Source organism: Folsomia candida, unplaced genomic scaffold, assembly GCF_002217175.1.
Source record: "Folsomia candida strain VU population unplaced genomic scaffold, ASM221717v1 Fcan01_Sc001, whole genome shotgun sequence".
Taxonomy (NCBI): domain Eukaryota; kingdom Metazoa; phylum Arthropoda; class Collembola; order Entomobryomorpha; family Isotomidae; genus Folsomia; species Folsomia candida.
Window position 1 is genome coordinate 5,837,914 of NW_019091193.1, and position 25,744 is coordinate 5,863,657.

General features: G+C 36.5%; 1 protein-coding gene and 1 long non-coding RNA gene across 2 annotated transcripts; one reads left to right on the plus strand and one right to left on the minus strand.

The window, feature by feature from the left end:
• Positions 1 to 2,383: 2,383 nt before the first annotated feature.
• LOC110841795 lies at positions 2,384 to 4,066 on the minus strand. The gene is made up of 3 exons (XR_002547253.2): positions 3,579 to 4,066; positions 3,498 to 3,513; positions 2,384 to 3,366 (listed from the first exon to the last, which is right to left on the minus strand). It is a non-coding gene; the product is annotated as an uncharacterized LOC110841795 (long non-coding RNA).
• A 1,383-nt stretch (positions 4,067 to 5,449) lies between these two features.
• Positions 5,450 to 11,185, plus strand: LOC110859582 (ABC transporter G family member 23). Its single transcript, XM_035846704.1, has 15 exons — positions 5,450 to 5,734; positions 5,817 to 5,846; positions 7,496 to 7,613; positions 7,700 to 7,854; positions 7,943 to 8,011; positions 8,088 to 8,126; positions 8,605 to 8,698; positions 8,763 to 9,076; positions 9,315 to 9,543; positions 9,610 to 9,787; positions 9,855 to 9,967; positions 10,068 to 10,138; positions 10,222 to 10,484; positions 10,556 to 10,642; positions 10,841 to 11,185. The coding sequence occupies exons 1-15, from the start codon at positions 5,643 to 5,645 to the stop codon at positions 11,053 to 11,055; spliced, it is 2,067 nt and encodes a 688-aa protein (XP_035702597.1). The 5' UTR covers positions 5,450 to 5,642; the 3' UTR covers positions 11,056 to 11,185.
• The last annotated feature ends 14,559 nt before the right edge of the window (positions 11,186 to 25,744 follow it).

A 25,744-nucleotide genomic window follows, 5' to 3' on the forward strand; every position in this document is an offset into this window, starting at 1 on the left:
ATCAATATCAGCATGGGACTTGTTCTCATCTTGGTTGCTGGGGCATTCACACTTACAACAACAGTTGTTTTTATTTACATGTTTTTTGGGAATGAACTATGTCTTTTACTTCGGAGCCTGAAGTCTCAAAGTAAGTATAATATATTGCATAAGATTATGGGACAGTGTGTTCCGCAGAAATCCGTGTCATTCTGTACCGTTTGCAAAAACTAAACAGTTGCAAAGCAGCACGGAAGAATTGTTCTACGAAAATAGTAAAAGGTACTTTGGTAAATACCAGTTTGATGATAATCATACGATGGTAATTTTCACGACTGTCTTCAATAAACTATTTTTTCAAAATTTAGCACAACAAACATCGGAACCATCTTTCAAAAGGGTTGGACTTTTTCTCCACGGTTTCCTCGTCATCCTCTTAACATCGCCCCTCGCTCTTTCAACCCTTCCTCTCAGCGGTCACAATATCGACCCCACGTATCTCTACGTCCGCAACGTCTCGTTTTTCTCTCCCCACTGGAAAATGATGCTCCGGATTACCGCCATATTTCTATCCACGTTTCACACAACCATAGTCTTATTTAGTTGTGCACTTGAAATTGCCAATGCAATCATAACGCTCAACATCTCCTTGAAATTGATAATTAATTCGAACCTCAATCCTCATTATGTCGCCAGCATGAAGAGATATCGCCAACTTCAAATTATCAACTCGATTTTTAATCACGTTTTCGATTATGTCATTTCAATCGGTTTGCTGATTTCGTCCGTTTGTGGAATAATCATGGGCTACATTTTAATCAAGTTGACGGGGACGGTTCCGCATAACATTATATTTGCCGCGACCTCTGTAACGTGTATGATGCTGGGTTTAGCGGATTGGTTGGTTCCCATGATGGCTGAGTTAGACAGCAATTCGAGAGAATTTGTCAGATCCTGGAAACTGAAAAGATTTTCTGCCTATGCCAAAAAACAGCTAAGAAGTTGTAGGCAATTAAATGTAAATGTGGGTGAGTTCTTCAATATGACGAAAGAGTCGCGCACCGAAGTATATGAGAGGGTAATTTATTACATGATGTCGTTAGTAATTTCTGTGTGATTTTTGAATATGAATAATAAATGGCTTGAATTTGACCCCACCTGGTATTGTATTAAGAAGTAATTCTTATAAATGTATTAAGATTATTTGAAATAATGCAAACATGCATTAAAACTGTACTGTTATTGTACCCATCCTACTTCTGGTTCCGAGAATCCTTCTTCTCGCTTATGACGCCGCAAATGAAAATCTTGCTCCGGGTGCTGCTCATCTGTCCAATAATTCTCCACACGTGCATCAACATTTTCGGATTTATGATTATCATTGTGAATTTAGCGATTGCATTTAGAACTTCGCTAAGCTGTATGTCTGAAGGGGGTGAAAATTCCAGCAAAATTTCCGAAGTGCGCACAACTTTTCAGAAACTAATCGAATTTCAGAAAACTTTGCTAAAATATCGTCAGCTTCAAATTATCAACACAGTTTTGAATCAAGTTTTCTTCTATATTATTCCAATGTCGTTACTTATTCCATTCGTGTTTGCGGTGGGGATGAGCTATGCGTTGACCAAGTTGATGGGAAGGGTGCCGTTCTCGATAACGTTTTTGGCGGCCACCATGATCTCCACGATCGTGAGTGCGGCACATTTCGTGCTCCCCGTATTTGCAGATATTTTCTTGAAAAGCGCAAAGTTTATGAGACTCGATAAGATTTCAAATCATCAAATGCGGCAATTGAGAAGTTGTAGGAAATTGAGGATTTCTGTAGCGTCGTTCTATTTTATCGATGAGGATTCGAGAGGAAATTTTCTTTCTCATTTGCTGGATATTACCGTCCAGTTTCTAATTTCTGTATAAGTCAAATATGAATGCACTCAATATTGTTTACTGTCATCTACTGTATTCAAGTCATGGATTTATAACATAGTAGTGTAGTAGGGATTTACATTCATGATTCAAGTGTTATATATGTATGTATGTCAGTTAATGAGGGAAATTTGAGAAAAATTCTGATATTATACTACACAACTTTGAACTGTGCCATGTTGATACATTTTCCCGTGATATTCGGCAGAAATCTGAACAATTTCCTATTTCCATGTACAAATACATTTCGCCTATGCTGTACGCGTTATACATACGTGAAATAGAAATGATGATACCAAATCGTAATGTTTGATACTTTGACATCAGCTTGCTGACTACACGGTACTAAGATAAAAACTACCTGAGTTTGCAAAAAAATGACGGAGAGTTCATTATTTTTCTTTATGTTTGTCAATATCTTTATTTTAGAGTTGAATTAAGGAAAGGTGGTAACCTGTTATTGACAAACACGTGGGGCATGTGTAGCGATAAGTACTTCAGGTTTTATTTTTCTCATGAGAATCAATAAGTAGTAAAAGTTTATGACACGTACATACATTCGTAATACACACATGTATTTGTGTAATCAATCAGTTAATAAGATGCTAAAGTGTAACTAAATACATACATAATTTAATGTACTACATGCATATTACTTAGCTTATTGTAAGTCAACTAATTACCTGTAATAATTACTCTAATAATATATGTAATAATTACCAATAAAAAATGCGACCCTAGAAATTCCTAAAGGTTACCTGGAGGAATTTTTTCATTTTGATTATTTTATCCCATACAGCAATTCGGTGGGAGAATACAAATTGCTAATATATGTATCCCTTAAAATTATTTAAAATAGCTGCCAGATAACCTTTTGGCTTTCGAAGGCCACATTTTTTACATGAACAGTAATATTGCATATGTGCATGGATGCCTATAAATACATACATATCTGTTATTTCTTACATAAAAATACGAAAATAGCTTTGCTGATACACATTCAAAACGGTTCACATTCCATATATTCATGTAGCTACATACATACATAATACTTTCACTCCAACCAAGCCTTCCTTCCGATACTGCAATCCTGTGGAAATGCGAGTCCCTTCATCGAACTCTTGAGACACTTTTTTGATGCGAAATTGATAATGCTTCCTGCCCCGTCACCTCTCCATTTCTGACTCGTCTTCGTCCCATGACAACTCATCGTGTAGACCGTTTTTCCATCCGCCTCTAAACATTGCCCAGTGGCGAAGTTCTTAATGGTGTGATCCTTACCCCAGTGCCAGTTTTGATGGCTGCCACCATTACAAGGATTCGTGTGGGCACTCCCCTTGGAGACCTTCGGTTTGACCACGTTGTCCAAACATTTGGTCGTCAAACCATCCTTGAATCTTCTACCATCAACTTGCATGGAAATGGAGAGGGCCAATAATATCGAGATGGTAAGTAGCATGATATCTGTCACAGAAAAATATGTATTTACATACATATGTAACCTAAAATATTAAGTGTCAAAGTTGCATAATTGTCGTTCTCAAATGGTGACGATTATCTTAATGACGGTACGACCTGAGAATTTATGCACTCACCAATGCTGCCGTATTCCTAGAAAATGGTAAAATCAGTTTAGTAGATTGTCGAAATAATATTTTGCACAAAATTTAACTCACGCCAAGTAGTGGTCGGCTTTTCTATTGAACAAGGATCTTCTTAAACAATGGCATGAAATTAAGAAGAAACTGAATTCAATATTACAGCTCAGCTGCAATAATAGTTCCTACATACATACGTCGCCCTTAAATAAAATTATTTTAATCATCCTTTGTTTTAAAAAGTAGATTGTTAATTGCATTTTGTTCAACTATTTGTGCTATACGATTCAACTTCCAGAATAATTAAAAACCGTGTAATTTTCCATTTTATACTATTAATCACTCGAACAATAACCAGTCTCCACATGACTCGGGTATGTATAAACGAAACTGTGATTGATTATGCATATGTAGACCAATTTGAATTTTGTCATTCGATACTGAACAAGATGGTGACGTTACATTAATACACACATAAATCAGAATACTTATTACACAAGGAAGAATAGCGAGTGATGCATGTGCAGCCACAAATCAATACGCCGTATATGCATATTTATTATGAATAGATAACTACCTAATTTTTATGTATGGCTGGTTTTTACATTACTTATTATTATATGGAGCAGTAAGTATGCACATTTGAAAACAATAACAACGGAATTTGCATAGAAGACAAGAATAACCTGAAATTAAAATCTATCTGATTATCACTGAATAACATGTGCTGAATCCTCATATAAATACAAACAATATTTACATGCGGAAACTCAATTAAAACCCGTGATCATTATGTAACTATTGAAGTAGGTAAATGACTTATGGTATGGAATTACCAGTGATGGAAGTGCATAAAAAATGTTCACTTTACATACTTTATAAGATTAATTAATACTGTGAAATTATTGTGCAGTATTACTTTTGTGAAATCCTTCAGGAAACAAATCGAGTCTGATTCTAATGCTGGAATTTACCTGCTTTCTACTACGCTTCATCTTGATTTGAATATATGCAGAATAATACAGCAAACGCCATAAGCTAACACGTATGTACACCCAAAACAAGCTAATTATGTTATAAAAAATTATGCGTATGTGTGAATTTGTTTTCCCTCCAAGTATGTGGGATTTCCCACTATAAAATAAAGTAATTCCACAGGTCCATACAAATAAATGCATATATATCATTAATTTACATTATTATTGCGTAATAGTAAAGAACCAAGAACATGCCCCTATTTAGTACAGCTTTTAATTCCAGTATGTGTAAGTACTTTAGATTAGGGGGCTCTTTGTTCACTTCTCCAACGTATGCAAATACATATGTAATGGAAGCTTAATGAATTGTTTATTATCTGAGTTGTACATATGCCCATGTCCAGGACACTTACATACAATCAAAAGCATACGTTGGGAAGTCTCCCAACGTATGCTCTCCGACTTTGATAAAACTAGTGTCAATCTACCACAAATTTGATTAATATGACACGGTCTCCAAATGCTCAGGTTCGGCAGAAAGTTGACAAATTTTACACTTTCCAAGTTTACTACGCATTTTTTCCTATTTGGATGCAAATATCTCCGCCAAACCTGCTCATTGGCAGATAGCGTCATTTGCAAATTTCGTAGGTATTAATCAAATTTGTGATAGATTGACACTAATTTGGTCAAAATCGGAGAGGACACGTTGGTAGACCTCCGTTGTTATGTAGTCATTTATATGCCAGGGACGTATTTTGCCTAACATGCCCTAAAAGCCGAAAATTTATTTTCATATCCTTGGAATTGTACAACTCTTTAGGCACGCGGACATGTGCACTGACCTCAGCAGTTGGGATTGGGAAGTACAAAACAGATAATGGATCGTTTTGTAAAACAAAAAGTCATGAACTTTACAAGACAAATCTTGAACTTCAAATCACTGAAAGCTCAGAACTGGTTTAAGTATCAACAAACACTGTGTAGTTGTTGTTGTTGCTAAAATTTCATGTAAAATGTCGTTAGTCCAGATCAGGTTCTCCATTTGAACGCACATACATATTTAGATAAACATAAATACCTGTGGTATGCGTAGCACGCTGTCAACAAGATAATTGAACATTGCGTATTTTTAGTCTTACCTGAATTAGCTTAACACGTTAAAATGGCAGTTCGAGTGCAAAACGGTTACAAAAAGTATGGAAATGTAAATTTCATACTTAAAAACCTTAACGTTAATGTCGGTCATGGAGAAATGTAAGCCAAAACTATATCCTTAGAAACTCATGTCTCATAAATGCGGGGCATAATTAAATTATATATCTTAAACATATCGCAGATATGGACTACTTGGAGCCAGTGGTTGTGGGTAATTGTCAAATCATTTATTGAAGAAATATTCCAAATCTTTCTACACTAATTCTAAATATTAATTGGTTTATAAATTTATGATCACATCATTTCAAAAAAATTGAAAATTATGCAGGAAATTTGCAAGGAAATTAATCAATAAGTACATTCATGCAATTTACAATTTACATTACAATTTTAATTGTCAGGATAAATTTAGTGCTTGAGCAGTATATTCCTGACTAATTCATGCAAAATCAGACACACATGACATACCCGAAATTTGGTTTAGTTAAATTTCATGAATTTTCTACACATCATCATTGTGCGAATCGATTGGCTCAGATTTGCAAGTTCCACAAGAAACTTGCCAAGGTGTATGTTCCTCAACACGCCCATCAAAATATAATTATGACCAGACTCAACAAAGGCCCGATTTCATGGGAACATTTGTCAAAACCTACTTAACAACAATTCCTAAGACCATCCACTCTAATAAAGCGTTAGTGTTAAGTCGCTGACTGAGTCCCTGTGGCTCTCAATGCAAGTTGCCCCGTAGAGGAGACAAAGAGGAAAGCGGAGCAAAAACTGCATGCATGAATTTTCTGCATTAGTCTCACTTCGCCTGCACGTGACTTTCACGTACGTACACTTGCCATCAAACTCAAATTAAATGTTTTAATATATAAACACAGTGTGCAAGTAAATTGAGTGTGCAGTATACATACATACATACATCACATCACTCATCAATAGTGGTTATCATGATAAGTGATCTTGATAAACACTATTAATTAATTATTTTAGTTTGAGACACTCCACCTGCAACGAGTGGCATATCAATTCGAATGTATTTTTGACGCTAAATCCAACGCCGTTAATGGTTTTGACCTCCGAGGCCCGCGTGACCTTCCCGTGACCGTGGGGGGTAAATATGGGTTATTCGTGATGTCGCATATCAATTCTAATGTATTTTTGACGCTAAATCCAACGCCGTTAATGGTTTTGACCTCCGAGGCCCGCGTCACCTTCCCGTGACCGTGGGGGGTAAATATGGCTTATTCGTGATGTCGCATATCAATTTGAATGTATTTTTGACGCTAAATCCAACGCCGTTAATGGTTTTGATCTCCGAGGCCCGCGTGACCTTCCCGTGACCGTGGGGGGTAAATATGGCTTATTCGTGATGTCGCATATCAATTTGAATGTATTTTTGACGCTGAATCCGAATCCGTCAATAGCTTGGCGTTAATTGTAGAAGCTAACGGGGTTTATGGAACTGAACGGGAGCGTGAAGCGTGGGAATTTAAATAGTTAGCTATGCAGTTACTCTCACGCGACGGGAATTTAAGTAATTAGCTATTCAACTACTCCAACAGGGGGAAATCAAATTGTACTGTGACCAGATTAATTAAAATGCAGCATGACTTGGGCAAACCCTCACTCTGATGTATGCATGTGGTATGACAAAGTCTCCAGTGGGAATTATTTAAAGTATAGTATGACGAATTTTTCGCTTTGGGCACACCCCGCACTGGAACTCTAGAACCCGGCCTTGGCCGGGCTATACGCTAGTAATTCATATAAATATGTAATCATGTGCTACATACATATGTAATGTTTATCAAATTACTGATCAGTGCAATTTTAATTTATTTTCCTAACTAGGAAAACTACCTTAATTTCCTGCATAGTTGGGCTTCGTCAGCTTGACATGGGGGAAGTCACGCTGTTTGGCCAGCCTCGTCCGGACAACCTTGGTCGAATGTGTGGATACATGCCACAGGCAAATTACTTTATCCTTAGTGTATTAAAAGATTAATCTTGTGACTTGCATAATTTAATAAACTCGGGATTTTCATCGTGTCATAGGAAATAGCACTTTTAAACGTGCTGACCATCAGGGAAACGCTTGAATATTTTGGGATGCTTTATGCCATGGATGAATTTGAAATTGAAAAGCGTATCAATTTCCTCACCACGTTCCTTGATCTTCGCAAAATAAATCATCCAATTCATAGTTTGAGGTGAATCAGTTTTCAGTATTTGCAATTTATGTCACATTTGTATTTTTCAATTCTTAAATACTAACCATTACATATATTATGTACACAGTGGTGGACAAAAAAGACGCGTTTCGTTGGCCGTGGCTATGATCCATAATCCAAAGATCCTTGTTCTTGAGTATGCGAACTCATAATAAATCCCACTAATTTTATCGGACGTATCTAATCGTTGAAATTACATATTTATTCTAAAGTGAACCCTGCGTCGGGTTGGATCCATTGTTAAGGCAGAGGTAGATACATACAGTATGCAGAATTATTCTTATTGGTCACTTATTTGCATAAATCTCTGCACATTTTCGGCGATACAGGCTTTCCTAAATTATGTCTCTCGCTAATGCGTCAGAATATGGAAATGGAGTGACACGCGAGAATAATTCTTCTATACATACCACAGATATGGAGAGACATAGATCCCTGATCTCAAATCACTCCAATGTTAAAAACTTGGAAAAATTTTTGAATGAAACTAAATACTGCTCCAGCTTCTGCCAACTGAGAAATTGGGGCAAAGTGACAACGATGTCCATATGCGTTATACCCAAATTATACCCAAATTATACCCAAATCGTTCTCCATGCCGAGACGCTTTTTTCAATAGTTCCTCCATCTATATCTCTCCATATCTGTGATACATACATACACAGATTTTCACAAATGCGATTTTCAAGATCCAGTTGACAAGTCTTCAAAATTTTGATAATTTTACAGAATTTGGGGATATCTAGTTGACCTTTCGCGCAATTATGGAGCTACAATACTTATGTCAACACATTACTTAGAGGAAACTAAGTCCTGCGATAAGGTACATATCTACATGCTCGGAAATTAGTATAAATACTTGTATAATTCCGCGTTTTTAATTTTAGGTCGGATTTATGCGAGGGGGTCGTCTCCTAGAAGAGGACAGTCCGAAATCTTTACTCTGCAAGTATGAAGTCGCAACCATGGAAGGCGCCGTGTTACACTTGTGTAGAAAAGATGATAACAATACCGACGAAGACCCAATAAGCTTTGCCTTTGAATCCGTAAAGCTAACGAAATACATCTCAAATTCCATGTCGACTAAAGTGATAAGAAATGACGGGGAGTCCATTTCACTCCCACGTGTCAAGAGCAACCACGCCAAAATTATTCACGCTCTCAACTTGAAATGGTGGAATCGATGTCGTCGGGATTGGAGGTAATGTAGATAAAAGGTCAAACTTTTATAGTACCAGGTTTTAGACTTTGCTAATCTACTACGAAATATCGAGATTTGCATATTGCACTTAAGTATGTACATACATTGTTTTTGGAGTAAAATGACACACACTCATAAAAACCTGGTTCTATAGAATTTTGACATGGGTATTATGCAAATATGCACAATAAAGCATTTCATCTTATCGTCAATTTGCAAAATAATTTGCTATTTGCAGGCTTTTAATTGGAATGCTGATCGTTCCAATTTTCTGTGTCCTCACCTTTGAAAATATTGTGGGGCCGGAACCTCACGGCGTAAGATTTGGCATCGTCCACAATAATCCCGATTTCAATATAAGCGTTCCTAATCACTGCAATTATGACACATATAATAAGTCACAATGCCTCGGGAATGTCGGAATTTGCAATTTTCTGGACAAATTTGAGACTGATAAATTTAATTGGGTGAGAAGAACAGCTTTTTTCCATGGCTATTTATAATGTTTAATTTACTCTTTGTTTATTTTGCAGGTTCACGTTAATTCGTACGAAGATGGAATGGATTTAGTTGAAGCAGGAAGCGTTATGGGAATAATAGAGTTCCCACTTGATTTTAGTGTACACATGAAAAATAGAATGTTGCTGCGTAATTTTGCCGATAATGAAACCATTCATGGGTCCACAGTATCTATCAAGATGGACGAAACAAGTAAATACCCTTCGCCAAAACATTAATAGGCAATTCTTTTTTAATTAATTAGTATACAATTCATTAGACAACATACTGTCATCTTGGGCTCGGAAGATCATAGTCGACAAATACCTGCTTTACATAGACGCCATTGCAACGGCTTGTTCTTTCAATGGGAGCATACAACCACCATTACAGGTAAGCACCACAGAGGGGAAGACACGCGTAATCTGGCAAAATGGGGTAAATATAAATAAGTACTCTATTTACATATGCTTTGTAAATATTATTTTCATAGTTTTCCGCCATTTATGGAAGCATAGGACTATTCGATGTCGTTTCTTTTATTGAACCTGGTGCAATAATTATGTAAGTTTATTTAACCACTAAAAGTTTAAACCTGACTTTACACATGTAAAGTTTGACTAATCTGTTCTACTCTGTTACCACAGAAACATGTTTTCTTTGCCAATGTCTCTTGTCATAATTTGGACGGAGGATCGAGTCGCTGGTCTTGAAGGGAGAGACTTTGTCGCCGGAGTGCACCTTTGGCATCGATTCGTTTCGAACATCTTGACTCAAAGTGTTATGATCTTCCTGCAAATTGGAACATTCCTCGCGTTGATGTGCCACTTCTACGGCATGGTGATCCATGGTTCACTCGCTCTGGCAGTTGGTTTGGTTTACTCGTCAGCGATAACCGGGTTGATGATTGGTATGAAAATGACATTTCAGACTGAAATTTTCAAACCAGGGTGGTAATTTAACCAGTTATGCATTCATTAGGTTTCATGGTTGGGGCATTGTGGGACAGTGTACTGGACGTTGTGTTCCTCATAATTTTTATTTGTATTGGTCAAATTTTTACAACGGGTAAATTTCGCATTTAAGGATTCGTATCACTGAAGATGCACAAGGAGATATCTCACTTTTTGATAATTCCCCATATGTGTTATTATAAATTACAAGAATACCCGTCAGCAATAAAGTTTTGTCCTTTTGCATCTTCAAAGGCGAGATATTGATCGTGTTCCATATAAAAAAATGCTTCTTGTGGTCTTTAAACTGTAGGAGTTATGTGGCCCTTGGAAATGGCGCCATGGTTTGCCCGTAAACTATTCGAGTGCTTCCCTGTTACGCATGCGATTGAGGCACTTCGGGCAATTTGTATCAGGGGGTGGAGCCTGACGAATCCTGTTGTTGCCATGGGCTTCCTACCGGCCGTTGGATGGATAACGATTGCGCTGCTTGTTTCAATCTTGGCAGAGCGAAAGAGATATAACTAGTCTTAAAGTGTACGTTGAAGTAATAAATTGATAACATCAGTAAATACAACTTTATGGGGCGGTATACACATACTCACGAAATTTTACTTGTCAAATAAATCAATGTAATGTTTGCGTTTATGAAAAGCAATGAGTTAAGTTAATCTGTAAATTCTTTAAACCAGAGTTTACTTAATATTCACAATGACACTAGTACATATCTGTATTATATAGAAACAACATTAATTTTTTTCGAAAACACTAGAACTGATCATTTATAAATTTGTATCTCCACGCACGGACCATCCAACAAATATTGCACGCGACGAAATTATTTGCCCAGAGATGAAATATCATATAATACATAGAGGTAAATATTTTTACTGAAAATTCATATTTTGTTACGTTTTCATCCTGAAGATCATTATTTAATACATCAATATAATCCAGATTCTGGATTCCAGAATTATCCTCCCTTAATCCAGCCATGGATTTCTTCTGATAGCCGTACATTCTTGTGGAAATACGACCCCTAACTTGGAACCCTTTAGACATTTTTTCGTCTGCACATTTATCGGGCTTCCCCAACCATCCTTTCGCCATTGTTGATACTTTCCACCATTACAATGCATTGTGTACACCGTTTTCCCATCCGAATCTAGACAATGCCCGGTAGCGGAATTTTTTATGGTCCGGTCCTTCCCCCACGACCAAGTTTGATGGCTCCCCCCATTGCACGGATTCGTATGCACACTTCCTCTGGCGGTACCCTTCACCGTACTGTCCAAACATCTTTCTGTCACGACGTCCTTAAATCGCCTCCCCACTGCGCCAACAATGGAAAGGGCGATGATTCCACACAAGCAGGAGAATCGCATAGGAATCTTGTCAAATGAGTTTGTTTAATTAGTTAATTAGTATGCAGATTTAGTTATAATTTTCATTAATTGAACCTTTCAAATAAGTGGAAGAAAATTATGTGTATTGTTTACCCGAACGTGTTTCGGTAATTGTGACTTTTTTCCCTTTGAGCACAAAATTAATAAAAATGTAATTTGTAGTGACAAAATATTTTTTGATAAAGCTGTATAATTGTACCATGTACATATGTATATGAGACCCGTAATTCTATGGGCGGATTAAACCATTCGTTTGGAAGATCGATACGAAAACCAATTTATTAAGGCATAAAGTATTGTCATTGCAAATCCTATTATTATTGTTTATGTATGCATATGTACATGAGTACGTGCAAATATTTCCCCAGCCTACCTAAGACCTCTCTTTGTTTGAATAAATCCATTGTTTATGGTCTCATGTAAAGTAAGACTTATTAAGGGGTTTTATGGTTTTGTAATATCTGGCTGTCCATTCGCAAAATGATATCTCGAGAACCAGTACGAATTTCGACATACAATTTTCGGCAATGTGTTTATAATTCTTCCGCAAGTTTGAAGATGGTTGTCGTGGGGAACACCCATGTGGTAGTCGAAATTCGATTTTCTAATAGGTACGTCATTTATGAGAGCGTTCTACATACCATACGACAATTTTGACCTCAGTTCCGGAAGTCGCGTCCACAATTAAAATTTTTGAGGTTTGGAAGCAATGCTAGAAATGCAACAGGCAACATCACGGTTTGAGATAGTGTAGCTACGAACTTCTTTGTGGTTTCGTCCCTTTGTTGCATTTCGTTCGTAATGGTTTACATAGGTCAGTTACGTTTTGAAACTTAACAAAAGTGGTTTAATTGTAATTTAAAACTAGTATGGTAGCTTAATAAAACTGGTATAATGCAGAAGTATGTAGGTAAATATGTTATGATCATAAAAAATAATTTATTCACGCATATCTTCAAGAATTACTTTTATTCACCAATTAGAAATTAATTTTCTGTAGTGCTCCGAATACCTACATATGTATATGCATATTACATTATAAATTTGTTGATTCATTGTACTAGAGCATTTAAACGGATTTTGTCGTGTTTTTCGCCCCTTTGAGTGAATGTACATATGTAATCTGTAGTGGGCGCAAATGGGGCATGGGGTCAAAACCACTTGGGGTACTCCAAAATATTAAAGGATCAAAATCAACGGGTGCAGTGCAGTCACACCTTTCACAAACTCTTGTTCGAGTTTGCACGAAAGAGTTTACTTTATTTCGTGCTCAAACCGAAATCACTAGTGACATCGTATAATAGACGAGATTCGCAAAGAAAACGCTACGCGACTCCTGTCTGAAATAATAAAATTGTCCAACCTCCATCCTCAACTGCCTACAGCTTCTCAACTGTCTCTTCGCACACTTTGAGGATATCCTTAGTCTCCAATACCTCACAAATTCTATCGAATTCACAACTAAATCCGCCATTTCCGGCATCAACCAATGTGCCAAACCTGACACAACCACACTTCCCAAGGCAACAACTAAAATAACATTGTGTGGAAAAATCCCCGTCAACTTTAGCAGAACGTAACCCATCACAATCTCCCCCCAAAATGAGAAAATGACACAAATTGGAATAACAAAACTGAAGACGTGATTAATTACGGAGCTGACAATTTGAAGTTGACGATAGCTCTTCAATCCAGTTACATAACCAGAATTATAGGTTATCATTTTTAGCGACATATTCAACGCCATCGTCATGATGGAGATTATGATAGTACAGCTCAAGACGAGAGGTGTGAAGTGATGCGAGGAATATGGTTACCACTCGGACAAGTATTTTCAGATTTGGTGATAAAAATGACACGTTGCGAAACCAGAGATAAGTTCCTTCAACTTCGGATGCAATAATTGGAAGGGCTGATACTGTTAAGGGACCAGGTATGAGAATGATTAGGAATCCGTGCAAAAATAGTCCAGCCATGTCGGAAGATTCCGTCAGGTTATCTAGATAAATTAGTCACTATGTGAAAGTTAACTACATATTTAAGAGCATATATGTGAACGCATTTGGATGCATGTATGCACTTGTAACAGCGAATTGTGCCAATACGTAAATACCAATATTTGGAGACGTTGAAAGTATGTATGTACGTAACTTGACAAATTCTACTTAGTGGGGGCAGGCTAAGTGTTAATAGCTAAAAACTTTAAAACCGTTGGAGATAATGAAAATCTGATAAGTGCATTGGATTGCTCGTGCGATTTTACATAAATAGCACATATCAGGTTTTGACCACTTGAAAAGCAGATTAGCATGAAAAATATTGAAAGGAAGTAGGTGTCAATAATTTTTCACTATAAAAATGGAAAGAGAAATGGCGAATTTTAAAAATGTGACAGGAATCGAACATGCATTTTGATTTAGCCCAGCGGACTATAAAAACGTTCATGGGGACCGGGTCGACTAAGAACAGTAGAAGAAAATTTTTTTGAAAGCCTCCAAGGACCACACCCATCGTGAAAGGGCAGAAAAATAGAATACGAAGAAATTCACGACATTCCAACGCGAAATACCCTCACCGCCGATATTGTTAATGCAGATTATCCAATGAGTACTCAAACTGAACCTTAGGCTTAAGCAGGGATGGGCAATCCCAGGATTACTTTAATCAGATTAAGTAATCAGATTACATTGAATGTAATCCGTAATCCAGTAATCCACGAAAAATTCACATTTTAAAGTAATCCGTTGTCCGTAATCCTAACTAGGTCTGGAAATTATGTGTAATCCGTAATCCTAACTAGGTCTGGAAATTATGTGTAATCCGTAATCCCCAATTTACGAGATTGGAAAATGTAATCAGATTACGGATTACTTTGTTGGATTACTTTGCTCCTGTAAACGGCATGACAGCTCCATCTTGCAACTTTTCCAGAGTCTGAGTCACTTGCTGAACTTGAGTGCTTAAACTACCTTCTGGATTCTTCAACAGAGGCGCAAAGTTTAGAGAATTTTGGAACAATTAAGAGGGTTTTTTTTTTCTTCAATGCATTTTTGTCTGCCCTAAGAAACCGACTGTAGGATGAATCATTCAAAGCTCTTGTTTTTTTGAACTAATCATCATCATGAAATATAAGTGTGACGCTATTCAGAATAAACAGTTGCAAACGAAATGTAGCAAACAGGTGGAGCGGTCACGCGGTCATGGCATGCCAAAACTATGTCTAGATTTTATTTTTGAAATCCCCGCCTAAAACTACGTCTAAAAGTATCAGTACAAAAATTCGACATTTTCGACTATGGCGTCGTCGACACGATCACTCGGTCATGTCACGTCCAAACTATGAAGATTTTTGTAATCCTCGCCCGAAACTACGTCTAAAACGGCAAAAAAAATTCGACACGTTTGACCCGTGGCGACGTGACCTTATGACCTACAATTCCCATTTTCGAACTCATCCGTACCTCAAACATTAGATACCCGTTTGCGAAAACCGCATGTTGAAATTCGAAACCGTTGTAAAGTTACATCTCGTGGATACAGACCGGCGGACAACACTTTTCCATACAGGGATTTCGTTTCTCTTCACCCCTTAATACATAAATATAGATTTTTGTAATCCAGATAATAATCCGTAATCTGATTACTGTAATCCGTAATCCGTAATCCACGTCATTAATTTATCCCAGTAATCCAACAAGTAATCCACATTATTTCAAGAACGAAGTAATCCCAATCCAGTAATCCCATGATAATTTTAAAATTAATTAATCTGTAATCCGTAATCCATCGAAATTGTTGGGATTGCCCATCCCTGGGCTTAAGGCTCTGAAATGTTGTACTTGCCACCTCCTGAGCATGCCCACAACGAAAACCCTACTACAGAAATGAAGGGCTCTCCTCAAGCGGTACGCGACAAAAAAGTGAAGAAGATTCTGTTTACAGATGAGGATATTTTCACATCGGAAGAAACTTTTAACAAACGTATTCACCTAATCTACGCACAATCGGTCAAAGACATCCCCCAATATAGGCAAAAGGTCAAAAAGTCACATTATCCAGGCTTTGTCATGGTTTTGGCAGGTGGGAGCAAATTGGGGCAATTCCTCTACATTTTGTCGAAAATGGGAGGAAGATCAAATTTCTTGAAATATGTTTTTGAGTCCGTGATACATCCCCTATGTGAAATTCAATTCAACGGAATCGATGGGACCTCTCAGCAGGACTTGGCGCGAGCTTATAGTGCAAAAAATGACCCAAGCGTGTTTGAAAAAACAAATTCCGGAATTTTTCTCCACTTTAAAATGGTCATCCTCCCTGATGGATTTAAATCCCCGGAATATGAAATGTGGTCAAACTTAGGGGCAAAGGTGTGGTCTAAGCCTCATAGAAGTGTAGAGGCCTGAAAAAAATTTGACCACGGAATGGAACACTTTGTCCAGGAATCAGTGCGTGCTTCAGCGGAGGACTGCAGGCGGATTTTTTAGCACTGCATTAATTCCGGGGGAGGAAATTTCGAAAACTAAAAATTGTTTTCTACTCAGAAATTAACTGGCTTTCCAATAAAACTAACTAGAACCTTGTAGCACAAAAACTGTTGAAGGTATGGCGTTTCATTCTATTAACACTTGGCCTGCCCCCACTAAGTATGCAATTTACTAGGTCACAAGCATCCGATAAATCTACACATAATTAATTGAATACTTCTCATCGCGCACCCTCACCTTTGATTTCACTCAGATTTTTCAATATGAAACGTAACCCATCCACGCGAAAGATGTAGGCGTGAGAAATAACTACAGCAATTGAATACCCCGAGCTGGCCAAGATTAACAAAACCCCAGCATTAAAAGTGATATCTTTATCTTTGTGATACGAAACGACTTGTCGTGTCAAAAAGTAAACGAAACTAACAGCCTTAAATGCAACCAGGCTGGAGAGCATCATCGGTATTAACCGTTTTGATCGAGAAGTTGGTTTGACCTCCAAAGTCAGCCTGTCCCAAGTTATATACTGAGGGTACAACCATTCACTTAATACCGTGAAGCGTTGCATTGCTTGAAACATGGTATGGGAAGGGATCGAAAGAGATTTGAAAAGGTTATAAACCATTGTGTTAAAAATTTTGTGCGAAAATATGTACTATCCGTAGGTCAGCTAAATGACGTATAAGACCACGTATGAACTGCAAATTTATTTGCTTCCAATTGATTTGATACTATGCGAAATCCCTAATTTTGTTTAATCACCAAAATTTTGACTTACATATGTACGTACGTACAAATGCTGAAACGTAGCGGTTTAAATAATCATATCAACAACTTGTGTAATACAAATTATCTGTTATTAAATACCAGACGCGATACATTTAAAACGTGTTTTCATTTTTGTAATGGATTTTTCCAGACGCAGGAAATGTGTAATACCTGGTTAGAAGTTGTAATCATAGCAATGCATAACGTGCTTTCACTTTAATTTTCTATACTACCAAAGCGGTCAAATAACTAGGGGGTAACTGTTTAAGCAGGCATTATTATCTAGTTGGAAACATTTTACATTGAAAACTTAAATGGATTTGAACAAAATAATTCTACATCATAGTACATACATAATTGTGGAAATTAGTAAATCATAATAACTTAGGCTTATATACTTAATTACAGCGGAAATTGAGGTAGAATGTCCAAATTAACAGAATTTACAGGGTGTTATGACCAAGGGTCATAACATCCTGTTCAGTTCATACATTCATACATATATAGTTACGTTTACAAGGCATGGAATCATACGCTTGCATACATTGTAATTCCCCAGGGTGCATAAACTTTTTGTTGTCCGTGGTTTCTCCTAAGGGGGTGGTGCCAGGATGAAAATTTTTATTCAAAAATTAAAAGTTGGGGAATTGCATGCAATTTTGCAATGGATTCGGGTGGTCGTCATAGCAAAATTGCATGCAATTCCCCAACTTTTAATTTTTGAATAAAAATTTTCATCCTGGCACCACCCCCTTAGGAGAAACCACGGACAACAAAAAGTTTATGCACCCTGGTAATTCCCTATAAAATCTTGTATCCTGTGCATTACATAGCTTTACACCAAATTATTCAGTTGCATCCGATATGGAAATTAAAATCAGTCCAAAGTGGAAACGTAAAGAGTAATGAGTCTGAAATTAGAATACACTCAGGTATTCCCAGGAGATATCTGCTTGTCCGGATAAAGAAATTTGCACAAATTAACAGAAAGCTGCAAACATTGTCTTGACATTTTCTGAAAATTTTAGTTTTAAAATACCAAGCTTTTACATAGGTGCAGGTGTTCATAATTAATGCAACTAAATGTTTACTGTATTCTATCCTATCACAAGAATTACAATTGTGATTATTGTTATTGTTGCTTTGAACAAATGGGAATTATGTAAGTATTCATCAGTTCATTAATCAACTATACGAATAAGGAGCGTTAAAGCAGAAAGCACAAAAGTGTAGTCTATATTTATATTGTATACATATGTAAGTAGACATGTATGCATCAGGCTTTAAACCTTAGGAGGGGAGCTTGCGAGGTTGATAATAACAGATATTGGTGCCCTTTGGATATGTGGTAGGGACCAATGAGTGTACTAAAACCCTGAAGTAGTTTGACTCCATGGCCACATTTGCGCCCGCCACACCCACTCAAAAATGTCCAAAAAACGCTTTCACCCCAGTTTTCACTCACTCAAATCCACGCCAAAAATCCAATTTTACTCGGATTTTGAAATTTCTTTCACCATTATACTCCCAGATAGTTGCTTTCTTCAATCCAATATCAAACTCAATTTTATTGATGATTATTTCGCAAACATAATTTGTTTTGTTGATGACTACAACAATGCTCATTCAGAATTTTAAATTTTAAAAATACTAAAAATTTCGAAAAAATTGAGTTTGATATTGGATTGAAGAAAGCAACTATCTGGGAGTATAATGGTGAAAGAAATTTCAAAATCCGAGTAAAATTGGATTTTTGGCGTGGATTTGAGTGAGTGAAAACTGGGGTGAAAGCGTTTTTTGGACATTTTTGAGTGGGTGTGGCGGGCGCAAATGTGGCCATGGAGTCAAACTACTTCAGGGTTTTAGTACACTCATTGGTCCCTACCACATATCCAAAGGGCACCAATATCTGTTATTATCAACCTCGCAAGCTCCCCTCCTTAGTCGGGCATTCGCCTATCTCGCAATGTTTCTTGCCCGGGCACAGGATACCCCTGCCCGACCAAGGTTTATTCTCTGGTATGCATGTGTTTATTTATGTAAGACAAAGCTGAGTCCCATGCCATAAATATCTGATCATATGGATAATTTTGGACCCATACACATATGTACATACATACTTATTTACACAGAAATTAATAGTGACACCGTGTAATACAGTACATTCGATACAAAATCAACCCTTGCAGTTTTGCGAATGTAGACAAATCCTCCAACCCAAATCCTTAAGTCACTGCAACCTTTCAACTGTCGTAGTCTCAAAGCAGGCTTAATTTGCATATTTCTGTATCTCAAAAATTCTTTAGATTCCGTATTAACATTTGCAAAGAGAGGCAGGATCCAGTGTCCTATCCCGACAATACTGGCCGCACTAACGACACAAATTAACGTCAAAGGTGGAGGTATTACCGTTGCAAATTTTACTGCCAAATATATCATTTCGATAGCAATTATGAATGAAAATAACATTCCGATCGGTAAACAGTAGAAATTGAAATGATTGAACAGTTTTACAGTGATTTGTATTTGACGGTATTTTCTCACATATTCATCAAGAACTTTTACTTTCCAAAAGGAAAAATTAAATTCGTTTCTACTTTTGGGTAGAGCCATTCCCTTGACTAAAATTCCGAGCAGTAGACATATATTTGAAACCAATATTATTAGCCCAAAATTCATTAAACTCGTGTGCATGCAGAGCAGAGTAATAAAAACGGAGCGAATTAAGGTTTTAAAAACTGGGGAAAAATATTCAAAATTTCTAAACCAAAAATATGTAGGGTCCATTTTATCGAGTAGGACGGGAACAATCAACGGAGCGAAGGAAGACGTGATGATGGAAATCAGTAGTCCGTGCAGGTAAAGCCCCAAAACGTTGGAACGTTCCAATTTGGTACCTTCAAGAATTTAAAAATTCAGAAAATGTTTATTATTTTTGGAATTTTCTGAAAATCTTACTCACCTCTTGGATACATAGTCCCCCCTAATTTCAACAAGGTCCTCAACACAATGCATAATTGATTCCCTTTAAAGATGAACGAAACGCTTGCGCTGAGTGCGATTGTAAACGAAAGAAAGCATAAGTTCAAGACGAGTCCTGATGTAATTGTGACATCAGGATCTTTTTGTTGCAAACAGATTTGTACAAGACAAAAGCAGACCAGGTGGAGGGTTGCCATGGTGACCAGTAATGTCAGCAGGAAAGCTGGAAGGATACGATTTCTTGGCGTTGGGTGTGGTATCCACGTAATCCTATTCCACGTTATGAACTGAGGGTATAAAAACTCGCTCAAGATTGTGAAACGTCGCAATGCTTCAAACGGCGTGATTGTGGGAAGAGTTATATTTCTGATGAACGTCATAAGAATTTTGGAAATAGGAACTATTATTATCAAATTCAATATTTTATTGGAACTGATTGGACAGAAATTGTGTAGCAAGTCAGAAAAATATAATGTCGTAGTTGACATATTGTGTGGTACGATACTGCAATAAAATTGTGAAACTTTAGTGACAGTTTAATACAGTAGGAGCTGCGTACGAAAATATTTAGGTATGTCTATACTTAATGTAACATTTGTTCCCTATCAAGGCCTGGATACTGGATAGGTCCAGCTTGTTATTGTGGCGAATTTACAATTATCTTGCACTGCATGCCTTATTAAAGCTGGGCCTATTAAATAATATGCAAATATGTAATTGTCATTTCTATTTCATCGTCTAGTGTTTTCTATTTATACAACATTCAATGGCATTTTTAAATATGAGTATTTAATATTGAGGTTTTCACGCAGAAATAAAATAATGACAGGTCAGTAAAGCCACTTAATTGTTTGCAGAGCTTTTTAATTAACGCAAAGAATAATTAATTAGTAATTAATAATTAGCGCTGACATCTTTAATCTAATTAATTATCAATTTTTAATTAGAGAGCTTCAACTAATTAATTATAATTACTAATTAATTACTTCTAAAAAAAGTAATTAATTACTTCTCGAAAAATAATTAATTAGTTAAAAAAAGAATTGTTTTCAACGCAAATTTACAAGCTACAATATAAAATTACGGACGGCAGAAATAATTACCGGCAACTCAAATTTATAATAATCGTTACATTTTAACATCGCCCATATTTCGGATACATTTATGTATCCTTTAATTGATGGAATGATTATAATCAGTCCATCAAGTAAAGTCCACCGCATGAGATACAAATGTAAATATAAGCACTTTACATAAACCGGGTTAGGGTTACCCCCAATTAAACAAAGAATACTTTAATTGCATTAAACACATGCAATCATAACTTTTTATTAAAAGGTTAGAAGGGGAAGAATTTTATAAATAATACTTATTTTCAAAATTGGTATGCAGCTATGTCTGCAAAAAATAGAAAAAAACATAATGTCGGGAATCACAAAAGTTACGCAAATACTGGTAAATAGTGTACACAAATGTTTTTCGTAATTGTAATACATAATTTTTGTTATGGTCTTAATAGTGTTTTAATCATTTTTTTTGCGATGGGAAAATTTTCAGTAAATATATGTGTACATAAATTCAAAGTCTTGACTTTGCTAAATCTTTAATGAGTTAAATATTACTTAAAAGTACCTCGCAAACCTTTTTAGTCTGGAAAAATAATTAAATGTACAACTATATAAGAAATCAAATAATACGAACTTATTTTAATCATTGGAGTAGGTATGTATGTATATATGTATTACATCATTAGCAAATTTATCAGCGCTAGCAACAAGACAAATTTCGCCAAAACTCGGAATAATGGACCTAAATTATATTTTTGTGAACTTGCGAATCTTTTGGCGTAGTGCATGTTTATTTATACAAAACGCTACTTAATTAATACCCAAATTGAGTTACTTAATGTTTCAAGACTAATTAGATAAATATCCACATACATAATCCCATTATCGCTGATTAATATGCTTAAATTCTTTCTCAAATAGTTGTATCCATTCTTCCTTCAATTTGCTATCTGCCCCTTTGTACTTTACTTTTGTCCAGAATTTTGATATGAATTCTTTGCATTTCGTCCAAAAATAAACTAAAATTCCCCTAACTCTAACATAATCTTCTCCCAAATAAATAATTATTGCCACACACAAAAACACCGCATGCACAATGAACAATAATCCAATTGATTCTGACAGTTTAAGTTTCCTAAACTGCTGACATCCATCGCCACAATCTTCTTCAAACCTCTCCTTGTTTAGACGTCTCACAAAATTCGTCCATCTCATATTCAAATACCACATCCAAATCCAACTTTCCAAATGCCAGACAAAAATCCTTTGAAATGTCTGAGAAGCTAGCAAGGGACCGTAGAGTAATAACCGAACCAATAACGACAGAAAAGCCTGGTCAGTCACGAAACAGGAAGCTTTATCCGTGCGAAATTTCACCTCCGACTTGTCCAACTTGGTAAAAATTTCGTCTTGAACGGGAATATGTCCTTTGTCTTTCGCGATTCTGTTAAACCATGCGTATCTTAACGTGTCCTCAAAAATATTGATTTCCTCGTCGACATACACATCATCTAGGGTCAACGGTTTTCCCATAAGCTTTTTGTATTGCTTTCCTATAAACAGTTCGGCGAGGGGGAAATGGTGTTGGTCTGGGATAACCATTCTATACCCTGCGAGATCCAATTCCTTCACAGTTTCGTACACGAGAATATGCAGCGGCGCTGTCAGCGAGGTTGTTGTGAATGATTCATAATGATAGGAAAGAAACGAGATAAAGATTAACGTGGGAAACATTAAAATTCCGAACTTCTCAATTTTTCTTATCGGGACGTAGATGAAGTACAAAACGACGTCATAGGATACCCAAACTGATCGGCGGACAAGGCCAAACAAAATTACTGACGTTATCAAAAGGAACCAGATCTCCCAGTCGAACGGAGTGACGAACCAGGTCCACTTTGGTGCAGTGAAAGTCGCTTTCTGAACACAGTAAAGTGAGTACATCGTCCGCTGGTAAATGCCGCCGATGAGGGGGGCACCATAGTCCGAGATGTTTTCGACGGCGCCCATCTCCAGAGTTCCCCAGCAGAGGAGGAGTGTCGCCCAAGAAGAGTCCTCATATGGAGAGCATGCAGTGACGACTGAACCAGAGTACATATTTGCATAACAATTTAATTTTTGTTAAATCACTAAAGTAATAAATAATTAGCAAGATAACGCTTCTAAATACTTCACTCTTCCTGCGCCAATTTTGAAGTTTATCTATAGCGCAAGTTAAATGATACACAATTGAGAAAATGTAGGTAACTAGTTGTTCGAAGAAGTTTGTTTTCTACTTATTATTTTTTATGCATTATTAATTTTGTCGTTACTGTTCATGCTAAACTATGTACTTTCGACTTCTCAGAGTAAAACATTCTATGCATTTCTTACCTTCTACCGTAGAAAAATTTACTCTCTCCATGGCAAGTTGTAGCATCACTAAAAATGAATTTTCACATTTTGGCTCGGAAGCAAAATATATTTCGCACTGTGTCAGCCTCGGATTTTCTTGAACATCTTCCGGAGTTGGGATTTTCTCAGTCAACTGAAAAAGCTGTAAGACTCCTCCGTTCCCATTGGAATTTAATTCTACGTGAAGACCAAGTAAGGTGACCGGATCACTACTTAATTCAACCCTCGAAAACCGTCTACTTTCATGACACGTGTAGCACAAAATGTGTCCCGATGTCAAGGTAATCATGTCACCGTCTGTCGCCTCAGATGATACCCCCAAGAAAACTAAAGGACACATAAATCTTGGTTCTGGAATCAAATTCTGATCATGAAAAGCATTTAATAAATATTGCAAATTTCCTGCCCCCACCAGAGCGTAGAAAAGCACTCTAAAACTGGAATCTGTTCCATATCCGGTGCGCGTAATCAGGTAATGAAGACTTTCCAACGTTTCGGAAGGCAGCAGAATGAACAGTTTCTTGTTGGGCGAGAATTTTTTCACCCTTCGGAAATATAATGATTCTCGTTCGGCCAGGTATGATTCAATGGTTTCCGTACAATTGGGAAAATAGGATTGTATTGTTTTAACATAGTCAAGTTCAAAGTTGGGAATAATGTTTGATTCCAACTCCTTTATGAGGGAACAACTTCGGAAATTTAGTTCGTAGCTGTGTGGTAAGCCTGAAATTAAGTCTGCCCAGCCCAATTGTGTGTATGCCGACGACGATGATGTTATCAGTAGTAGAATCTGTATTATTGATAAGGTCATGATAAGTGTACTATTTATTTTTCGTTATAAAAAGGTTGAATCTATTCCATAAGTAAAATATTTTCTATGAGAAAATAAGAAATATTGGAAAATAGTCCATTATTTATTCTGTTATGTGATCGGAAATAAAACGAATATTTGCACGGTATTCTGATCAAGAATGTGTAATTATGTTTGTACACGTTTGAAGGAATACTATCAGGTTATTGCTACACAAATAATTATATTTCTATATATTTATTTATTAGAAACGAAATATATAAATGCTCCGATATGTACATATTTAATAAGAACTACTGTGGTGACATTTCGTGACTGGACCTGTTCGATTATTTTTATAATGTGTCCACCTCGTTATTTACTATCAAAATTAACGGATATTTAAATAATATGTACTTACGAGTATGACGATGATTTAGAGTAAAATAATAATAATGAGAAATAATATCTAATATGTATGTGCATGCGTAAGCAATTTTGTTAGTTCTTATATACTACATCAAAATTTTTCATCCCTTTAGTTTGATTCCAAATACATGGAAGGCAGTAATTTGAGTTTTAAAAGCTTAAATGTGTTCCTTGTAAACAACTATTTATTGGAAGCTTAAATCCAGCACAAATCTATGGTTATTTGATTTTTTCTTCATATCTGCATATCAGATGAACTTTGATCTGACATGATTTTCAGACGTTTAAAAGTTTGGACACAAAAATCCACCCACAAAATGAGTAAATATATACATATGTACCCATGCACAATAAATACTTTATATCCATAAATAAATTTTTTTACAAATTTTTTTAAACATTTACTTGCATAGAGTTTATTTTACCTTTTTCATCCATGCAATGCAAATAGAAATGAAAGTGCTTAAAAATGTTCCCTCAGTCCTCGTCTTCGTTCAGGTTGATAAAAGCAACGAAATTGTATTATCCACCATTGCATACAGCAGCGTTCTTCGTGCCCTTTTATTAATGTGGCAGAATCCGCCAATACAAATCTTCAAGCTCTGACAACTTCTCAATTTTCGTCTCCAATATCTCGAACATATTTCAGCATTCCAAAATTGTATGTATTTCTCCGACTTCGAAGTCACATGGACTCCAATAGGAAACAGGAAGACCACCATCGCCACCAGCATGACGGCAATAAGTGCACACGTTATGGTAACAATTACTGGCAGTATGGAGCCCAAATTAATTGCCATGAATGACATTTCAACCACATGAGCACACGCCAAGCCCAGTCCGATGGGAAGATAGTAGTAAAAAACCTGGGACATTTCGGTCAAAACGATTTGCAAT